General features: G+C 27.9%; 3 protein-coding genes across 3 annotated transcripts; 2 read left to right on the forward strand and 1 right to left on the reverse strand.

Moving 5' to 3' along the window:
* The first annotated feature begins 334 nt into the window (after positions 1-334).
* LOC107496372 (chloroplastic import inner membrane translocase subunit TIM22-2) lies at positions 335-2,470 on the forward strand. Its single transcript, XM_016117617.3, has 5 exons — positions 335-623; positions 993-1,057; positions 1,219-1,291; positions 1,379-1,432; positions 1,961-2,470. Exons 1-5 carry the CDS (start codon positions 422-424, stop codon positions 2,209-2,211), a joined length of 645 nt encoding a protein of 214 aa, XP_015973103.1. The 5' UTR covers positions 335-421; the 3' UTR covers positions 2,212-2,470.
* A 1,231-nt stretch (positions 2,471-3,701) lies between these two features.
* Positions 3,702-5,495, forward strand: LOC107496377 (tubulin-folding cofactor A). Its single transcript, XM_016117627.3, has 4 exons — positions 3,702-3,832; positions 4,120-4,291; positions 4,497-4,583; positions 5,207-5,495. Exons 2-4 carry the CDS (start codon positions 4,139-4,141, stop codon positions 5,306-5,308), a joined length of 342 nt encoding a protein of 113 aa, XP_015973113.1. The 5' UTR covers positions 3,702-3,832; positions 4,120-4,138; the 3' UTR covers positions 5,309-5,495.
* Positions 5,496-5,935: 440 nt separating this feature from the next.
* On the reverse strand, positions 5,936-9,683 carry LOC107496370 (pirin-like protein). Its single transcript, XM_016117615.3, has 6 exons — positions 9,359-9,683; positions 9,198-9,247; positions 9,021-9,059; positions 8,866-8,894; positions 7,945-8,111; positions 5,936-6,705 (listed from the first exon to the last, which is right to left on the reverse strand). Exons 1-6 carry the CDS (start codon positions 9,481-9,483, stop codon positions 6,201-6,203), a joined length of 915 nt encoding a protein of 304 aa, XP_015973101.1. The 5' UTR covers positions 9,484-9,683; the 3' UTR covers positions 5,936-6,200.
* Positions 9,684-17,799: the final 8,116 nt, after the last annotated feature.

Here is a 17,799-nt window from a genome sequence, read left to right on the forward strand (position 1 = left end):
GAAAATTGAAACTAAACGTTATTTTTATGAAAATTATTGTTGAATTGATTCTAAATTTTTTAAAAACTTAGCTGACAAAAATATATTTTATACAAATAAAAAATTATTAGGACAAAATTAAAACAAAATAAAATTTAGAACTACTTTTAAAAATTTTAACAAATTTTAAGGGGAAAATAAAGTATATTTTGTCCTTTATTATATTTTGGGTTGGGCCTGCAAAAAAGTGAGAGCTGGGTGAGACATATTGTTGATGGGTAAAACTGTAAAACCACGCGAACTAAATAAACGGCGTCGTTTTATCCAAAACTTAACTTTCTCGAATGAGATAACACCGTAATAAAATTGATAAGGAGAAGAACAACGAAACCCCCAAGAGCGTAGCGCTCCAAATTCGACGACCGCCTTTACGCTTTCGTCCATGGCGACGGCGGATCCTCCGAGGGCCGATTCCGGCGACGCCACCACTCAGCCACAGATTCCGATTCAGCCTCAGCCTTCCAATACTGTATCCATTCCCAACCGTTCCGACGCACTTGTCCCTGCTGCCCCCGCCGTTTGTCTCCTCCGCTTTGTCGGAGACTCCGCCGGCGGTGCTTTTATGGGCTCCGTTTTCGGATACGGTTCCTTCTCTTTCTCTCTCACTCCTCCTTATCACAATCACACTTTATTATGCCTTTTTTTACCTAATTTCGGATTGCGTTTATGATGATTATATTGTTAGCTTTAGTTGTAGATTCAGTATTAGTGATGCTAGCAAAGTAGCAATTGTTATTATTATTATTGATTGTTGATTTCTTGGTTGATTCTTGGTTTGTATAGTGTAATTGAGTACAAGGCGATGGGTTTTGTTAGGGTTTATTCAATATTATGTTGGTTTTGTGCTGAAATATAGTGATTTCCTTTGAGGAAATGGACAATCTGACAGTTCAAATGGAATGTCATTTTTTTATGATCTTGCTGAATGATGCTTTTTCGTGGGTGCGTTTCAGGTGCTGGTTTGTTTAAGAAGAAAGGTTTTAAAGGATCCTTTGTAGAAGCAGGGTCTTATGCTAAGGTATATTTCAGATATCATCAATGCCTTCGTCTTATATTTGTTTATTTATTTCGTTAATTTTTCTTTTTTCGATGCCTTACTTAGTTCATGTTTGTGTCTTGTGTTTTCTTAATTGTTCAATTTGGCTGATAAATGTACATTATTTTCTATTGTGTTGTTAGACGTTTGCTGTTTTGTCTGGAGTTCATAGTTTGGTTGTTTGCATCTTGAAAAGACTTCGAGGAAAGGATGATGGTATGAGTGGGAACTTTTTCAGCTGTAAATGGCACTCTCGCGTTGCTAATCTTCTTCTTCTGATTACTTTAAACTTCATATCTGCAGTTATTAATGCTGGAGTAGCTGGATGTTGTACTGGCCTTGCACTAAGCTTTCCAGGTATCATTTTTTTCTCCCTTTATTTGGATTTACTGTTAGTTGAGTCCCACATTATTTGACTAATTGGAATTGTATATAAAGGGCATGACAACATTGTAATCCTTCTCATCAACTTATGTATTGTATATTTCACTTTTTAGATCTCATAGCAAAAAATGCATAATATGCTCAAAGTATTTTGTCCATAGTTGGAGTGATTTTTGTGGATGTATTGTTGAATCGCCTTCATGATAAAAGGAAAAAAGAAGTGTAAAACAAACAAGAAACTTTGTATGCCTTTTCAGATCATTGATATTGTTATGGCTTAAAATTCAATACATACGCTGTTGTACTATTTAAAGGGTTTTGGTAACAATTGCTTTAAGAATGCTATTTTTCACTGGAAAGATGAGCTGTTGATGTTCCAATCCGTTGGAATACATTAAAAAAATTCAGAAGTTTCGCTCCTTGATTCCTTAATGAAAGAGAAATATAAATTTTGTTCTCTGCCCTCTCTCTTTTTAGGACTTATATTCTACTTTTCTCCAGGTGCGCCACAAGCTCTCTTGCAGAGCTGCCTCACTTTTGGGGCATTTTCCTTTATTATGGAAGGGCTAAACAAGCAGCAACCAGCACTTGCGGTTCCAATCTCCCGGAAAACAAGTTTGCAACACAATACACGCCCACCCCTCATACTCCCCCTTCAGTTCCCTCTTCCAGATGAAATGAAAGGTGCTTTTTCCTTTTTCTGCGAGTCACTGAAGAAGCGCAGCAAGGGAGCTCATGGTACTTGGCAATAAGAAATCAGGGTATCATACTTTTCTAGCATTGTGTAGATTAGATATGGCCCTACCTTCGTTTTTGTATTAGATTTCTTGTAGCCTTGTAGCTTTATTGGCATTTCTTTTTCCAGAAATTTAGGGTGAAAGGCATTGTTCCGAGAACTTTACATGTTACTTAACCGAGTTTGAAATATTACACTCTATCTTGTACCTTGTTGGTAGAGTATCTTGGAGAGCATAATATATGATGAATGATTCAGCTGTGATTCTGTAACAACCGGTATCTGCAATGAAAATTCAGAAAAACAGAATATAGATGGAAAGAGGAGTAGACTAGAATGATCTACCCTGCAAGTGATGAAAAGAAATACAATGGCTGAAATAGAGAGTCAGCCTCCCTCCTAAGCCTATTCTTAATTCTCACTAATTTCCTGTCCTTCCCTCCACTCTACTGCTCTTTATATTCCCTTCCTACTCTCTCCAAATCATGTGAGATCACCTCTGCCTCTTGCGCACGAGTGCACGACCCTCACCCTCTGCGACATGCAGGTAGTTAGTTACGAAATTATCCCCATTGTCACTTCTTTCCATTTGCCCTCAATTCTATTCCTCCTCCTATAATAAAAGAGTAGTGGCTGAATATTTTCTGCTTTAGGGTCAGAATTAGAAGTTTCTATTGAATCAGGGTGTGTAACAGATTCATGCACGTGGCATATCGAAACAAATGAGTGTAACAACTCAATCAAATTTATACATTTAGTTAAACTCTTGCTTCTAACTGTAAAGTATAAACTCATCTTTGCCAAGTGATTATATCTTAATCAAGTCTTTTAGTGTTGCAGGTGGATACCCTATCCTAAGCATCAAATTCACATATTACAACAAGCCAAATGGTAAAAGAATGTAATAAAAATGCACCGCCCCGAAATTGTTGTCTCATGTCTGGGATCACGACAAATTATATACATTTAATAGGGCAAATAAAAGAATGTTGAATTTGGATAAAATTAAACGCCACTTCTTCGATGTTAAACTAAATATGCTTAGTTGGCTAATCATAGGGAGTTTTCATTCAATCTCTCAGAAAATTGTCGATCAATACAGGAATTTACATATGCTGTATATACTCAAACTATTAAATATCTTTTTAGTATTACAATATATATCTCATCTCATCTCATTATTCTCATATAATGGGGTTACAAAATTAGTGTTAGAAGACACATGATCTGATAAGCAGTCAATGTAGTTCCATCATATGAGTTTTCTAACGGACGTTAAATACATACTGGTTGTAAAGAGTAAAAACTATAAAATTAGTGTTTAAAAATTAACTAAAACTCTACTCTTTTTTTTTTTTTTGAATAACGTGGAAATTCCAAAATTAAGCTAAAAATGGGACCGTAATCAAATAAAAAAGTTATTGTTATGTTTACAGGCCCGAAAGGCCCAACATAAACAAATAAAAAACAAAGTGTAGCAACAAAAAATAAAAAGCAAACTAAACGGTGCGTTTCAGTGAGAGTGTAGAGGAAACTGCAAAGGTTCGGTTTTCAGTGTTCATCGAGTAAAGCAGTTACCGTCTCTATTTCAGTCTCGCTCTGAATCTCCACCTAAATTCAATTTTTCTTACTCCTTGGTAAGTTAAGTTACTACCTTTGTTTTCTTCTCGTCATGTCATTATCATATTAGATCTCAAGCATTGGAGCTATTTTTTGACTCTTCGGTTTTTATTTTTTTTATTTTTTTTTTTGGAACTGGAAATACAGCTTTCGCGTTTGAACTTACTGAAATGGAGTATAATATTGCATTGCGATTTTTTGCTTTTATTGAATTTGATTTGGAATCAACTTAGCTTTAGTAGTTAGGTGAAAGCTGATGGTTTTTAATTTGGGGACAAAAAAATTGTTTTTTTTTTCTTTTTAGGTTGCAGGATCAGGATCCAATGGCTACTTTGAGGAATCTAAAGATAAAGACAAGTACTTGCAAACGCATAGTTAAGGAGCTGCATTCTTATGAGAAGGAAGTTGAGAGAGAAACTGCAAAAACTGCTGACATGAAGGAGAAGGGTGCTGACCCTTATGATCTCAAGCAGCAGGTCTAATTTCAATTTATCTATTTATGCAAAAATAATATGTGATTGTTTTTAAATATAGTTATTATTAGATTGAAGTTTTTAAATTGTGCATCTTAGTAGGGTGTGGATTTACCTCCTTAATTGTTTTTGGGAAATCACTAAGGTCAGTGATGATATGGTGAATAATGATTGCAAGTTTTGTTTGTTGACTTGATATTTTGGACAGGAAAATGTGCTGGCTGAGTCTAGGATGATGATTCCTGATTGCCACAAGCGCCTTGAGGCAGCACTCGCGGATTTAAAAGGAGCATTGGTAATGTACATTTTCTTGTTTTCTTTTTCCATGGTTATTAACTTATGCCTTAGTTTTGTGCTGTTTTCTCATGTTGCAAACATTTTACATGCTTTGCATTTCATGCCTTGGATTTTTGTTTCCAATGGACGATGGTATTGGTACCCATTAATGATGTTATGAGTTGGGTTATCTTTGAGTTGATCAGTGTGGCATTTATTGATTTGATTCCTGCAAGTTCCTGTGTGTCCTTCATTTTTCTTCATCTAATCATAATCTCAATGTGATAAACAACTTATTTATTTTATTAGTGGAGGATTGAGGCACTGCTTTGATTGGTACTCTGCTAAAAAATTTGATAACTAAAAATCTTTTCCAAAATGTATTAAACTGAAATATAGAAGTTGACAACTAAAGAGAAATCTATTGTGCAATTACTTTTGTTCTCTTAAGCAAGCCAATGAAGGTTCATTTATTTGTTTGAAATCATTTGTACTTCTTTCTTCATTATGTTTGATCTATATTTTTGTTTTGTTTTCTCTGTTTTCAAATAGCAAGTCCAAGTTGCGCATATGCTTGAAATTGAGTCTATATGTTATGCTTCTGATTCATGGCATGTGGTCCATTTTTATGTCCTCTTTCAGGCTGAGCTAGAGGAATCAAATGAGAAGGAAGGTCCTGAAATCGATGATGCTCAAAACACCATTGCTGAAGTTGAGAAAGTAGTTGGAACTACTGAAGCTTAGCTAGGTAGTTTAACCACTGCTTTTGATGGTAGAAATTGAACTTGTATTACATAGCTTCCATCTCTCAGAAACAACCGTACATGGGGATAGGTTATGAAACTTGTTTAACAAGATTTAATCTTCTCTAGTTATGTGCTGTTGAACATTTGAAAATGAATGAATATGACATCTTCTATAAGCCTCATAACTATGCATCATTTTCCAAGTGTTTTTTCAATCAATTATGTTACATTTACATAAAAAATCTGCTACCAAATCATATGCTAATATATAAGGCTTTTAACCAAAATAATAATAAGCCTATAGTCATTAACCTCATACTTGTTTGGGAACTTACATGAAAGTGTTATGATAATTTATTGAATGATGAATCTTGTGGTTGGTACCACCAATTATTGAGCCAACCTTATGATTAATAGATATAATAGCAAAAGATGCACAGGTTGGTGATTCAATGCTCTTGTCCTTCATATGGGGCATTGCTTTGTTTGAGTTCATGTAGCATCTCATAGATGTCAAGTATTTAGAAATCTTATTCTCTTACAAACTTTTATGGACTAATCAATAATTTTAAAACTCTTAATAGTAATAGTTAACTGATAGGCCAAGGTTTCATTCATTTCATCCTTGAAAGGAAGAATAATGATTTGTCAATATATTATTACTACAAATGAGAAAATAACTCTTAATATTTTGTGATCATACCTTACATAAAATATATTAGGGCATAGCCAAAAGTAAAATGGATTTGATTCTTCATCTAATTCATAAATTCCAATTTACATTGCAAAGAACTGAACTAAGTTGTTTTTCCTTGCTTCTTTCAACATCAACTAGCTGGAATGTGAGATATAAAACAACCCAAAAAAGATAAAAGTCAAAAGTCAAACCCTCAATAGTCAAGGCTAAGTGCACTTTGAGACCTCCAGTGCCTTGCTTTCTCAAATCCATTAGCATAGTTCTCAAAATCATCAATGGTTTGGTCAATTTCTTCTTGAGTGTTCATAACAAATGGCCCAAATTGAACCACAGGTTCACCTAGTGGTTCACCTCCAACAAGAATGAACCTAAGTTGCTTAGAAGATTTGTTCCATGCCTCTAATCCATCACCATAACCAAGAAGAAGAATGTGGTGTGAGCTTATAGGTTGAGACTTTTGGTTTCCAAAAATACCCTCTCCTTCCAAAACATACACAAAAGCATTCCAAGATTTTGGTATAGGTTGTTGCAAGTGTGAACCAGGTTTGAGAATGAAGTCCAAGTACATTGTTGGTGTTCTTGTGTAGATTGGAGACTTTGTACCAAGTGCTTCCCCTGCTATTACTCTAACCTTCACACCATCTTTCATAGCTTCTGCTATGTCCTTGCTTAATATTTCTTGATACCTTGGTTCAACCCTAAGATTAGCATAACAAAGAAAGATAAAAACCAAAAGTTTAATTAGATTTCGGATTAGAAATAGTTATTCAATTCAACTGTAAATTAAAGGTAGATAAATAACAATCATGTTACACGTACAAAAAATAATCAGATATCAAATCAGTTATCTATATAAAATGCATATTAAAATACAAAGATGCATATTAAAAATGAGTTAAACAACACATTTATCTATACTCAAATATATAGTAATTAATTTTTTTTTTGTGCATATAGTTTTTTTTGGATAAAAAATTCTCAAATCTCCTACAAATACAAATATTGATTAGATTACAATGCATAATAATCAAATTCAACTCTTAAAGCATAACAAGCACTACTTCCTAGACATTAATGAAAAAAACAAAAACACTTGAGTTTATTATGTTATATTATATTAGGGTGACTCTAAACCACATAGATTTGAAGTTCCATATTCCATATCTCTTATGAGTGAGAGGCACATTATTTAATATTTATGGCTTATGCTGGCCATTGGGTAAACTTGCATAATTTGGTGCTCTATGCAAAAAAGCACTTGTAGGAAAATGGTCCATGATGATGAAGAATCATGAGATAGATAAAGCAAAGCATGTCATAGAGGAATAAGGCATATATTGACTCCCCCAAAAAAACAAACAAATAAATAAGTTTAGAATAAAATTTGACTTTCCAAGGAGAGAGTGGGAATCCCCTTTTTGCCTTATTCATATTTGATGGTAAAGCATTATCCAAACAAAATGATGATCATCAAGGTGACGCATAAAATACGTCATCTATTAATTCCATGGGACCAAGGCTAATAAGGTTGTCACATAAACATAATAGTACTATTTCAGAAAAAATAAAAATAAAAAGCCCATAATAACTACCTGATGTATACCCTTCATTTAGATTTAGATTTTTATATAAAAATATATATATTGAAAGTTCAAAATATTGCTAAAGATGGAGTAGGTAGGGTTCATATTTAAGATACACAATATTAGGTTGTAACTAAAATAATTCAATTTAGAATTATGCACTAAACTATTAAGTAGTAGTTATTTATTTTGCATGACTTACTTAGATCATATATTTAAGAGTTCAATTATTTTTATTAATATGATATTTACATAATTAGATACACATATAAAATTATTTTATATTAATAGTGTATAAAATCAAATTCATATGTTATTGCATAATAAACCAAATTTAAGGTATAGTGAACTTACATTTTGTTTTGTGAAGCAAGATTGATCCATAGCTGAAGACCCTTTTGAGTTCCTTGAGAAGCAGGCATTTCTGAATGAACTATTCCTCTCCCTGCAGTCATCCATTGCAAATCACCAGCTTCAATTGTTCCTTTATGCCCTTCAAAATCTTCATGTGTTACAGCTCCCTGAATTAAATAAATAATAATAATAATGTACACAAATTAATTAACACAATTTCTATAGGTATTAATTAGGTGAGGTTTATAGCACAACTTCACAAGCATGTGTGAACCAATGTAGCATTTACACACCCTATAACTTTAGGTGCACTCAAGAATGGTGGTTGGGAATTTAGAACAAAAATATTTAAATAAAACATGATATCTAATAAGTGGGGTCACTCTTGTCATTTCATGTTTATGTGACTTGTAACCATTGGTGAAATTAAGAGAGTCTTTGATGATTTTGTTCTGGAGGGCACTAACTAAAATGGTTAATTTCATATTAATGAATCATTAATATACTTAATCACTTATATATATTTCAAACCTTGAAATTATGTTGATCTAAATCTATAATGGCCATTATCTTATGCAATTGACTTTGTGTTAATACGTTTCAAAATGATAATTAATTTGGGCAAGGTGAGATACTTAAAAATTAAATGTATAAACAATATATCTGAATATATTGATTTTTAAATGTAACATTTTTAGTCGTACACTAAAATCAGCCACTAAAATCAGTTACTAATATATTTGTATAAATATATGTGTAGTTTAATTTATTTTCAATGTGTATTTATATCTTAACATGTATTTTATACTGATAACTGACTTTGGTGGCTGATTTTAATGTACACGTAACATAATCGTATTTTTATAATCAAGCAGCATTGAATGAAGAAAACTAAATGAATAATTCAAAATTTGCTCCAACCTGTAACATGTATGTGACAGTCTCAAAGCCTGTAAAAAGAAAACACCCCACAAAGGAAAATGGAGTCAGAATATAAGAAGAAGAAATTAAGATTTTTCTGAAAGAACAAATTAATTTTTTTTAATGACACATGATAAAATCTAATTGATATAAACCTCTGTGTGGATGATCTGGAAATCCAGCAGGAGCAGTGACTGAAACATTTCAAAGATTTTCACATTCTTTAGAAAACAGAACAATGATTAATTGATCATCAATAATAATAAAAAAATCAAATTAAAGAACTTATTTAATTATATCTGATTGATCATCATCATCATCATCATCATCACCTGAGAATTCATCCAATACAAGGAAAGGATCAAAGTACTTGAGCTCAAATCTGATCCAACAAAAATTAAAACCCAGATAAGCAATTAGTCCAAATAACTCAAATTTAAAATGTGTTCCAAATTTTCATCAAAAACATAAAAATTATTATTGATATTCTTACCTTCCAATGCTTCTTCTAACAACAGCTCCAACACCTTCATGTTGAGGTTTAGCCAAGAATTTTCTTGCCACAAGACGAGGCTCTTTGATTTTATAGTTGTTATTAACAAACTCTTGTTGTGTCATGTTTTGTGATCAAAAGCTGCAATGCAAAGAACTTTATAATAAAAAATAAATACGTTGTATGGTATATGGTATAAGATATTTGAAAGAAGAAAAAAATATATGAAGACAAAGAAGGTTTCAAGTATATATAGAGAGAGATTCACTATTTGGAAAGTCAAACTCAAATTAAATTAAAACCAAAACGTAGGTTTTTATGTGTGTGTTTTTGTTGGTTGCCAAATAAGACCCACATATATATACATGAAAATTAGAGAGGTTTTTGCATGACGTGAGCATAACGCACTTATGATGTATGTGTGGCTCACAATAATTATTAATTCAGAACATTCATAATCTTTTTATTTCCCTTTACATGTCATATTGAATTTGGTTATATTATTATTCCATTCAAACTTGGGAATTTTTTTGATAGGTTAGAGATTTATCTAAGTAATAAAGACTTTTTTAAGTGTTTACCCACACATGCAATTTTCGAAAGAAAAAAATTGCCATATTTATTTAGATAAATTGTAATTTTTTCTTACAGTATTTTTTTAAATATATTCAAAGATTTAAATATATACTGGATCAAAGTAAAAAAAAAATAATAATTTGTCTACTATTTGATTGGATTTAATGTTGGTTAGGCATGTATAATTTAAAATCCAACTGAAAATCACATATTTGATGAAAAAGTTAATTTTCATTCACTTTTTTAATATAAAACTATTTAGATTATTATCTATCCAATTTGGTATATAATATTTTTCTAAAAAATATATTTTTTATTATATATAATTTATGAAAAATATTTTTTATTATTTTTAAAACTTGAACCAAAGAATTTTTATTAAAATATAAAAAATTTAGTATCTTAACTAATTTCATATTTATAAATATTGCATATATTTAATTTATAAAAAAGTATATTAATAAACAGATTGCATTAGTTATTAATTTATTATAGTAGCAGCCATGTTTAAAATTAGACCTCATTAATTATCAGTGTACAACAGTTTACTTTATATAAATTAACCTGAACATAAAAGTTAACAAACTAAACTAATAAAATATCTTTAATCTTGGTTGAACTTATGGCTATACATCATTTGGCATGCACGTTTCGTAATCCCAAAAAATAAAAAAACAAATAAAAAAATAAAACTCTCTTGACTTGTGACTTGTTTTAACAACCCTCTCTCACTTTTTCATTCTGTTCAAATTTAGAATTTTGGTATTAAAATGCTTTTCGTGAATCAGAAGCTTAATGGCATATGGGACTAACACATGGAGACAAAGAGAAAGAGAGAACGAAAATTTGTACTGGATAATTGAATATTTATAGGGTAAAGTATATATTTTGTCTCTAAAATTTGGTAAAATTTTTAAAAATATCTCTAATTTTTTTTTTATAATTTTGTCTCAAAAATTTTCGATTTGTATTAAATGTACCGTCAACGACTAAATTTTCAAAAAATTTAAGACCATTATAACAATAATACATAAAAATTATGCTTGATTTGCTTATCTTGAGTGTTATTCTTATGAAATTATTGTTGAATTGGTCTTAAACTTTTTAAAAGATTAGCCGTTAGATGTATATTTGATACAAATAAAAAACTTTTGGGATAAAATTAAAACAAAATAACACTTAGGAATATTTTTAAAATTTTTGTCAAATTTTAAAAACAAAAAATATATTTTACCCTATATTTTACAATTTGAAAATGATAGATGGTAAAATTTAATAATTTAATGATATAGATATACATAATTATGTAAAAAAAAAAGATATTTATGATAAAAATTCTTACAAATAAATTACTATAAAATCTTAATTTAATTAAGGAATTATGAATAATCTATGATTTGTTATTCGAGGGAAGTTTTGGGAGGTGATGTTCCCACAAAATAATGTCATAATTATTGTGACATATATATTAACGAAATTAAATAACCATGCTGATCTATCACACATATATATATAAATATCTTCTTAGTCACATCTTTCATCATCAACATCTCAGCAACTCATGTGAGAGTTGGAAAAATTATTGCCTAGTTTGTATTGTGTGAATGATTAAAAATGCAACAACGAATTTGGATCTTAACCACAATTTTATTTTAAATTAGAATAAAATTTCTCATTTTTTTCAATTAATATAGAAAAATGTGATTTTTTGTATCATATAATATTATTTTTTACATATATTTTTTATTTCTTTAAAAATATATAATAAAAAATCACGCTTTATCTGGAAGAAAAATCACTATGACTATAGGAAAATATGAGTCACCTTCGGTGATGGTTCCACCCAAAAAAAAAATAAAAATAAAATGAAGATAGGTAGTAAAAAAATTATTTCATAAAATGGTCTCATCATCACTTGACTGTAATGTGCTTCTTTTTTATTTTTTAATGTTAAAAACGTGATTTTACAATTTAATTTATTTTATGTAGGTAGCAATTTCTAAAAATTATTTTTAATTAGAAATTATTTGTTGAGTTTTTTTTTAAAAAAAAAACTGAATATTATAATAAAAATATTTTTTTTTTAGAAAAAAGGGTTGAGAGTTGAAACTAACACACCCAATATTTCAATTCAAATTCATAATGAAGGAAGCTAAGGAACAAATCACATATATTAATTATATATAAATGATTTTTTTTTTCATAATATCTTATCGTTTAACAAATTAAAAATTAATCTATCATAAATTTAAATTTTATTTAAAAAATTAATTATTAGCTAATACTTACTTAGATAAGACAAAATTTAAAATTTTAATATTTATTTAAATAGACGAATAAATTGATCATTCGATTAATCAAATTAATTGTATATAAATGATTTAGTCCACAATTTATGCACGTTGCGGCACGCAAGTACTTACTACTCAAATGCTTGTTTTTTCATTTCAATACTTAATTGATTAGCGGTGTGAAGAGTTCTATATATATTAATATGAGATATGTATGGTTATTCAAAACTTAAATTAGAAAAATAGATACTTCATTCATGGTCAAGAAAGTTTGGGAGGTTTGTTCCCACTTAATCAATGTGGCAGTTGTGGGATTCATTCTTAGCATTTATCCACCTCAAATAAACTTTTATATTTTCCTTTTTTTTGGGGTGAAGATTACAGGTTATTACATCATATATATTAAGGATCTAAATAGTAACGATATCTGAGTTGTTAAAGTTTTTTTTTTCTCTTTTCTAAAAGAAGGATATAAAAGGATATAAAAAGCATATTGATTTTTAGGGGCGTTTATGGATTGGATCATATCTGCATACAGTAAATATTTGTACTCAATCTAAAATTATGGATACGATCCAATCTGCATATTGATCGGATCAAATAAGATCTGATCCGCACCTTTTATGGATCGAATCATGAAATTATTATTCATATATTGTATTATTTTATTTTTGTTATTTATAACAAGTTTGATTAAAAATATTTTAAAAATAAATAAATTTAAAAATATAAAAGAAATATTTTTATTGAATTTTTTACATGAAAATATAATTAAAAAGAAAAGATTCAATTATGTAGATATATCCGATATCCGATCAAATCTGTATATTTACAGATCGAATCCGACACTAACAAGTATAAATATCATATTTGATAAAAAATATGTGGACTGAAACAAATTTTCGACCATATCCAATACAATTCGATCGACATAACTCTATTGGTTTTGAGGTCAAAACTTCGAAATTTGTTGATTCGTATTTGGTAATGGGATTTTTTATTTGTTATTATTTAATGATATATTTGATAAATTAGTACACTGCTTATATTATATTAATCATTGTTATAAGAATTTGATTAATTTGTATTTACTGTTAGCGTACAAATATTTTATACGAACAATTTAGAGAACTAATATTTTTTGGCAACATTAATTTATTTTTTTGAAATTATTTTGTTAATTTTAAATTATAAATTTTTAACTCTAAATTCTAAATTTTAAATCTTAAATCCTCCAAAAATACAACTTTTAGAATTAAAAAAGAAAAATAAAATATTGACTAACTAAAATTAATTTTTTTATTTTTCTATTTTAAAGTATTTGATTCCATAAAAAAATTAGTATTATTAAACACTTGTTATGGTTGTTAAATTCTTTTATACAAGTATTTTAGTAATTAACTATGCAAAATGGACACAAAATACCTACTACTAGATCATTCATTCATATAGAATATATATCTAAATATAAAATACATATTAAAATAAATTAATTAATATATACATTTATACAAATTTTACAATTAATTTTTATGTGTATATAGTAATTTTATTTAATGATATTTACAATTTTAATTTCTATAAATCAAAGTTTCGGACCACACATTATTTGCATAAGATAGAATAGCAAAAAATGGAAAACAACAACATATTTTTGTTGTGTATTCTCTTAGTCTTAATTACAAAACGCCAATTTACTTTAATCTTATCTATTCAGTAGTTTTCCATTTAATAGACATACGTATTAATATTATTATCTACCATATTTATTAGCACTAATCCAATTTAGTTTCTAATTAAAAAAAAAAGTAATTGTAGTTACCTTCCATGCAAAATGGGTAATCATCAAATTAAAGGAGGTTTCGTGTGATAACATAAATTGATTAAATTCAAATCCAATTTAACTGAATGACATCATTCTAACAAAAGCATGACGCAAGTAAAAATAAATCTCAATTCTAACGAAAGCATGACAGAGATAACTTTTATTTGTTTTATTTATGTTTTGGCTATTTTTATCCTAAACATATGTTAAAAAACAAAAGTTTATGGTTTGTGTATCATTATATGTTATTTTATAAAAATTGGAAAATTGCAGATTAATAATATATGTACTTTATTTTTTTATTTTTTTGGTTTACATCATCATTTTTTTAATCAATATATCATACCAGTATATTTTCTATCAACTAAAACTACAAAATTATTTGCATACTATCTAGTTGCTTTTAAGTTAATAATTTCAACCCTTATCATTTGTCAACGGATTTTGCAGTTAATAAATTAAATAGAGAAAGAATACATTTTATTTTTAATATAATACGATAAGTGAATAAACACATAAAGAATTATTAGAAGGAATTCTCTCTTTTTTTTTTCATTTGATGTTATAAGTTAGGGGTGAACGCGGATTGGATATAGTCAAAATTTCGATCCGATCTGTATTAAAATCATCAGATCGGATCCAATAACCGTAGTTTTTTAGTTTGGAGTGCAGATCGGATATCGAATATATCCGCAAAATACAAAAATATTTTTAAAAACATATTTTTATTAGAAAAATATCAATAAAATTAATTTTTTCTATTCTTTTAAATATGTTTACTCTTAAAATAATATTAAACATATTTTTCTTACATAATAAATTAAAATAATACAATATATATGATAATTATTAATTGAAATAAAACATAAAAAAAATATTTACTTATTTATTTCTTTATTTTTGCGGATACGCGAATATGCAGATACATACACAAAATCTGTAATCTGATCCGATTAGTGCGCGAATCTGATCCGATCCGATAGCCTTGCGATCGAATTCATATATTTTTGGATCAAATTTGGATAAATACCGTGAATATGCGGATCGAATCCGATATCCATGAATACCCCTGTAATGTAATCTAAGTATGATATGTTATCACTATATATACTATTTAAGTAAGACAAAAAATATATTATATATTATGAATGACATTTTTTTATCTAAAAAGTTAATAATACCATAATATTTAATTTATATAATACTTAGGATTTTAAAGTCCTACATTATTTAAAATTGAAAATCTAATGAGATAATTTTTATCATTTAAATTATTAGATTTTGAGGATACATCCGATAGCTTGATTTTAATGAAAAATATTATATTATATATACGGATATACCATTTTTACATACACTATCTTTCTTATACACCTTCTACTTTTGATATTAATTAAAAGTAATTGGAAAATAAAAAATTGTCTATATAACAAAAAAATACTATATGTATATTCAAAATATTCAAATTTATTTGAAAAAAGAAAAAAAATGTATTCTACTACGATATAATATGTCTGTATAGATAGATTTAGCTAGAAACACAAAAAATTTAGATTTATTCCTATTTGTACTTATTAAAATTTTTTGAAATCAAAATTGCACTTTTTTTTATCCGATAACGGTTTATTATAAAAAAAATATTATTCTTTTGTTAGATATAAATTTTATGTTTTTTTCTATGATCATTAAGCACTTTAAGCATCATTTAACTTTTCTTTGAATAAAAGTTTTATTTCCTTCTGTAAAAAAATGAAGTTATCAAATTTCATACTCTAAACTATACACAAGATCAAATCGTTGAATCCTTATCAGGTGAGAACAAGTTCATGAAGTCGTCAAATCCTTATCTGGTTAGAACAAAGAGTGTATAAACTATACACAAGTATTATTAATCTTTATTTAGAACTAAAATAAACCAACTTAATTTATAGAATATAATATTAACCTTCCTTGTAACGTGGTATGTTTTACCCATGATTTATTCAAAGGAACATAATGGAGATTATTGGAGAGGAATATAATAAAGCAAATGTCCCATTCGTATAAAGTTAAGCTCAAATATGGTTTTAGTTTTTAATAGTTGAACTAAGTTTTTTTTTAATATTTAGAATATTTTTTATTTTAAATAATTTATTTTATTTTATTTTATTTTTTATTAAAATATTTTTTTGTTTCAAAAAGGCTCTTTCCTTCAATATAAAATTTTTAGGTAGTAGTGTAATTAAAAAACTATAATTATAATAGTTAGAGTGGTAATTATAATTATTTGAGTATAAAAATAATAGAAGAATAAAAAAAAATATTTTTATATAGAGTAATATTATGGTAGCTAAACTAATGGTGACTATGCATGATTGTAAGTTGATTAACAAGTAAAAAGATGACATTTGTTACACTTGAAATAGTGTTCATGATTATTCCCCTTACTGTACTGTTTATTGACTGAATACTCCATCCGATCCCTAACAATTATCTCGAAAGGATAACGAGGTTTCCAATAAAAAAAACATCCAATTTGGTCTCTGATATTTTTTTTTTTGGATTGATTAGCTTCTGTGAAAAAAAACAACCTAAATTTTTTTGGTACAGAGGCCTCGTTGTCCTTTTGAGATAATTGTCAGGGGCTGTGTTAGAATTTTTTTTGTTAAGGACCTCGTTATCTTTCGAAATAATTGTCAGGACTATTTTGAGTTTTATTCACGGTTTATTAGTTGTCTAAATTGGTGCTCTATCTACTTTTTCATTCGTTTAGGTCACTTAAGTCCGTTAGTTAAACTAGAATTCTTTTAAATCTACTTTATTTATAATCTATAAATTTTTAATTTGGACCAGGGACGGTTCTACATACATTGTTGTGGGGGCAAGCGCCCCCACTACAATTTAGAATTTTTTTGAGTAGTATATGATAATAATATTTATTTGCTCCCATTAGATTATTAAATTTGACCCCACAATAAATTTTTACTCAACTTTTGGTACTTAATCATCAATTTAAAAATTTTATATTAGAAATTCGTTAGAATGTATATTAGATATTTTAAAGGCTAATCATATTTTACAATAACAAAATATAATCATGACAATAATCATGCTATATGTACATAAAAAATAATTATTTGTATAAAATATATATTAAAATATAAAATACACATTAAAAATAAGTTAAACAATACATATATTTATACACAGATATATAATAATTAATAAATAATTTAATATTTAATTTTTTATATACATATATTATTTTTATTATAAAAATAATTATGATGTTATATAAATTTTGCCCCCACTACCAAAATTTTCTGGATCCGTCACTGATTTGGACCATTTATAATTAGCCTAATGAGTTAAATTGATTGTTCCACTTATTCTTTTATTTTATTTGTTGAAAATTATTTTAACAAAAAATATTATTTTTAAGCTAAAAACTTAAACAAATAAAATTTCTCTAGTTGATAGATTGTGCTTTTAAGATAAAAAAAGGGTAATAAATACTTTTTTTAATATAAAATATAATTTAACCAGACCGCTCATGGGCTATCTCATTTAACATCTCATTTTTTTAATTAATCGAGTTTGGGTTAAGTAAGTTTAATTTTAGAGATAAAATATGTCCGTTTATACGAATAAATAAGTTGGCTCAATAAATTTAGTCAATTTTGACGGCACTCTTACTTTTTATTTTAAAATGTCACAACTTTGAACGAACCAAATAAGGAATCAAGACACTAAGAACAATTTTAATGGAG

This window comes from Arachis duranensis, chromosome 7 (genome assembly GCF_000817695.3).
Source record: "Arachis duranensis cultivar V14167 chromosome 7, aradu.V14167.gnm2.J7QH, whole genome shotgun sequence".
Taxonomy (NCBI): Eukaryota; Viridiplantae; Streptophyta; class Magnoliopsida; order Fabales; family Fabaceae; genus Arachis; species Arachis duranensis.

What these genes read in the sequence shown, in the direction of transcription:
- LOC107496372 (XM_016117617.3), top strand. Translation starts at nt 422, where the DNA reads ATGGCGACGGCGGATCCTCCGAGGGCCGATTCCGGCGACGCCACCACT. An exon ending in GGGCTCCGTTTTCGGATACG is followed by an intron (nt 624 to 992) that starts GTTCCTTCTCTT and finishes GGTGCGTTTCAG; the next exon opens with GTGCTGGTTTGTTTAAGAAG. An exon ending in AAGCAGGGTCTTATGCTAAG is followed by an intron (nt 1,058 to 1,218) that starts GTATATTTCAGA and finishes TTGTGTTGTTAG; the next exon opens with ACGTTTGCTGTTTTGTCTGG.
- LOC107496377 (XM_016117627.3), top strand. Translation starts at nt 4,139, where the DNA reads ATGGCTACTTTGAGGAATCTAAAGATAAAGACAAGTACTTGCAAACGC. An exon ending in CTTATGATCTCAAGCAGCAG is followed by an intron (nt 4,292 to 4,496) that starts GTCTAATTTCAA and finishes TATTTTGGACAG; the next exon opens with GAAAATGTGCTGGCTGAGTC. An exon ending in CGGATTTAAAAGGAGCATTG is followed by an intron (nt 4,584 to 5,206) that starts GTAATGTACATT and finishes GTCCTCTTTCAG; the next exon opens with GCTGAGCTAGAGGAATCAAA.
- LOC107496370 (XM_016117615.3), bottom strand. Translation starts at nt 9,483, where the DNA reads ATGACACAACAAGAGTTTGTTAATAACAACTATAAAATCAAAGAGCCT. An exon ending in GTTAGAAGAAGCATTGGAAG is followed by an intron (nt 9,248 to 9,358) that starts GTAAGAATATCA and finishes TTGTTGGATCAG; the next exon opens with ATTTGAGCTCAAGTACTTTG. An exon ending in CTGTCACATACATGTTACAG is followed by an intron (nt 8,112 to 8,865) that starts GTTGGAGCAAAT and finishes TATTTAATTCAG; the next exon opens with GGAGCTGTAACACATGAAGA.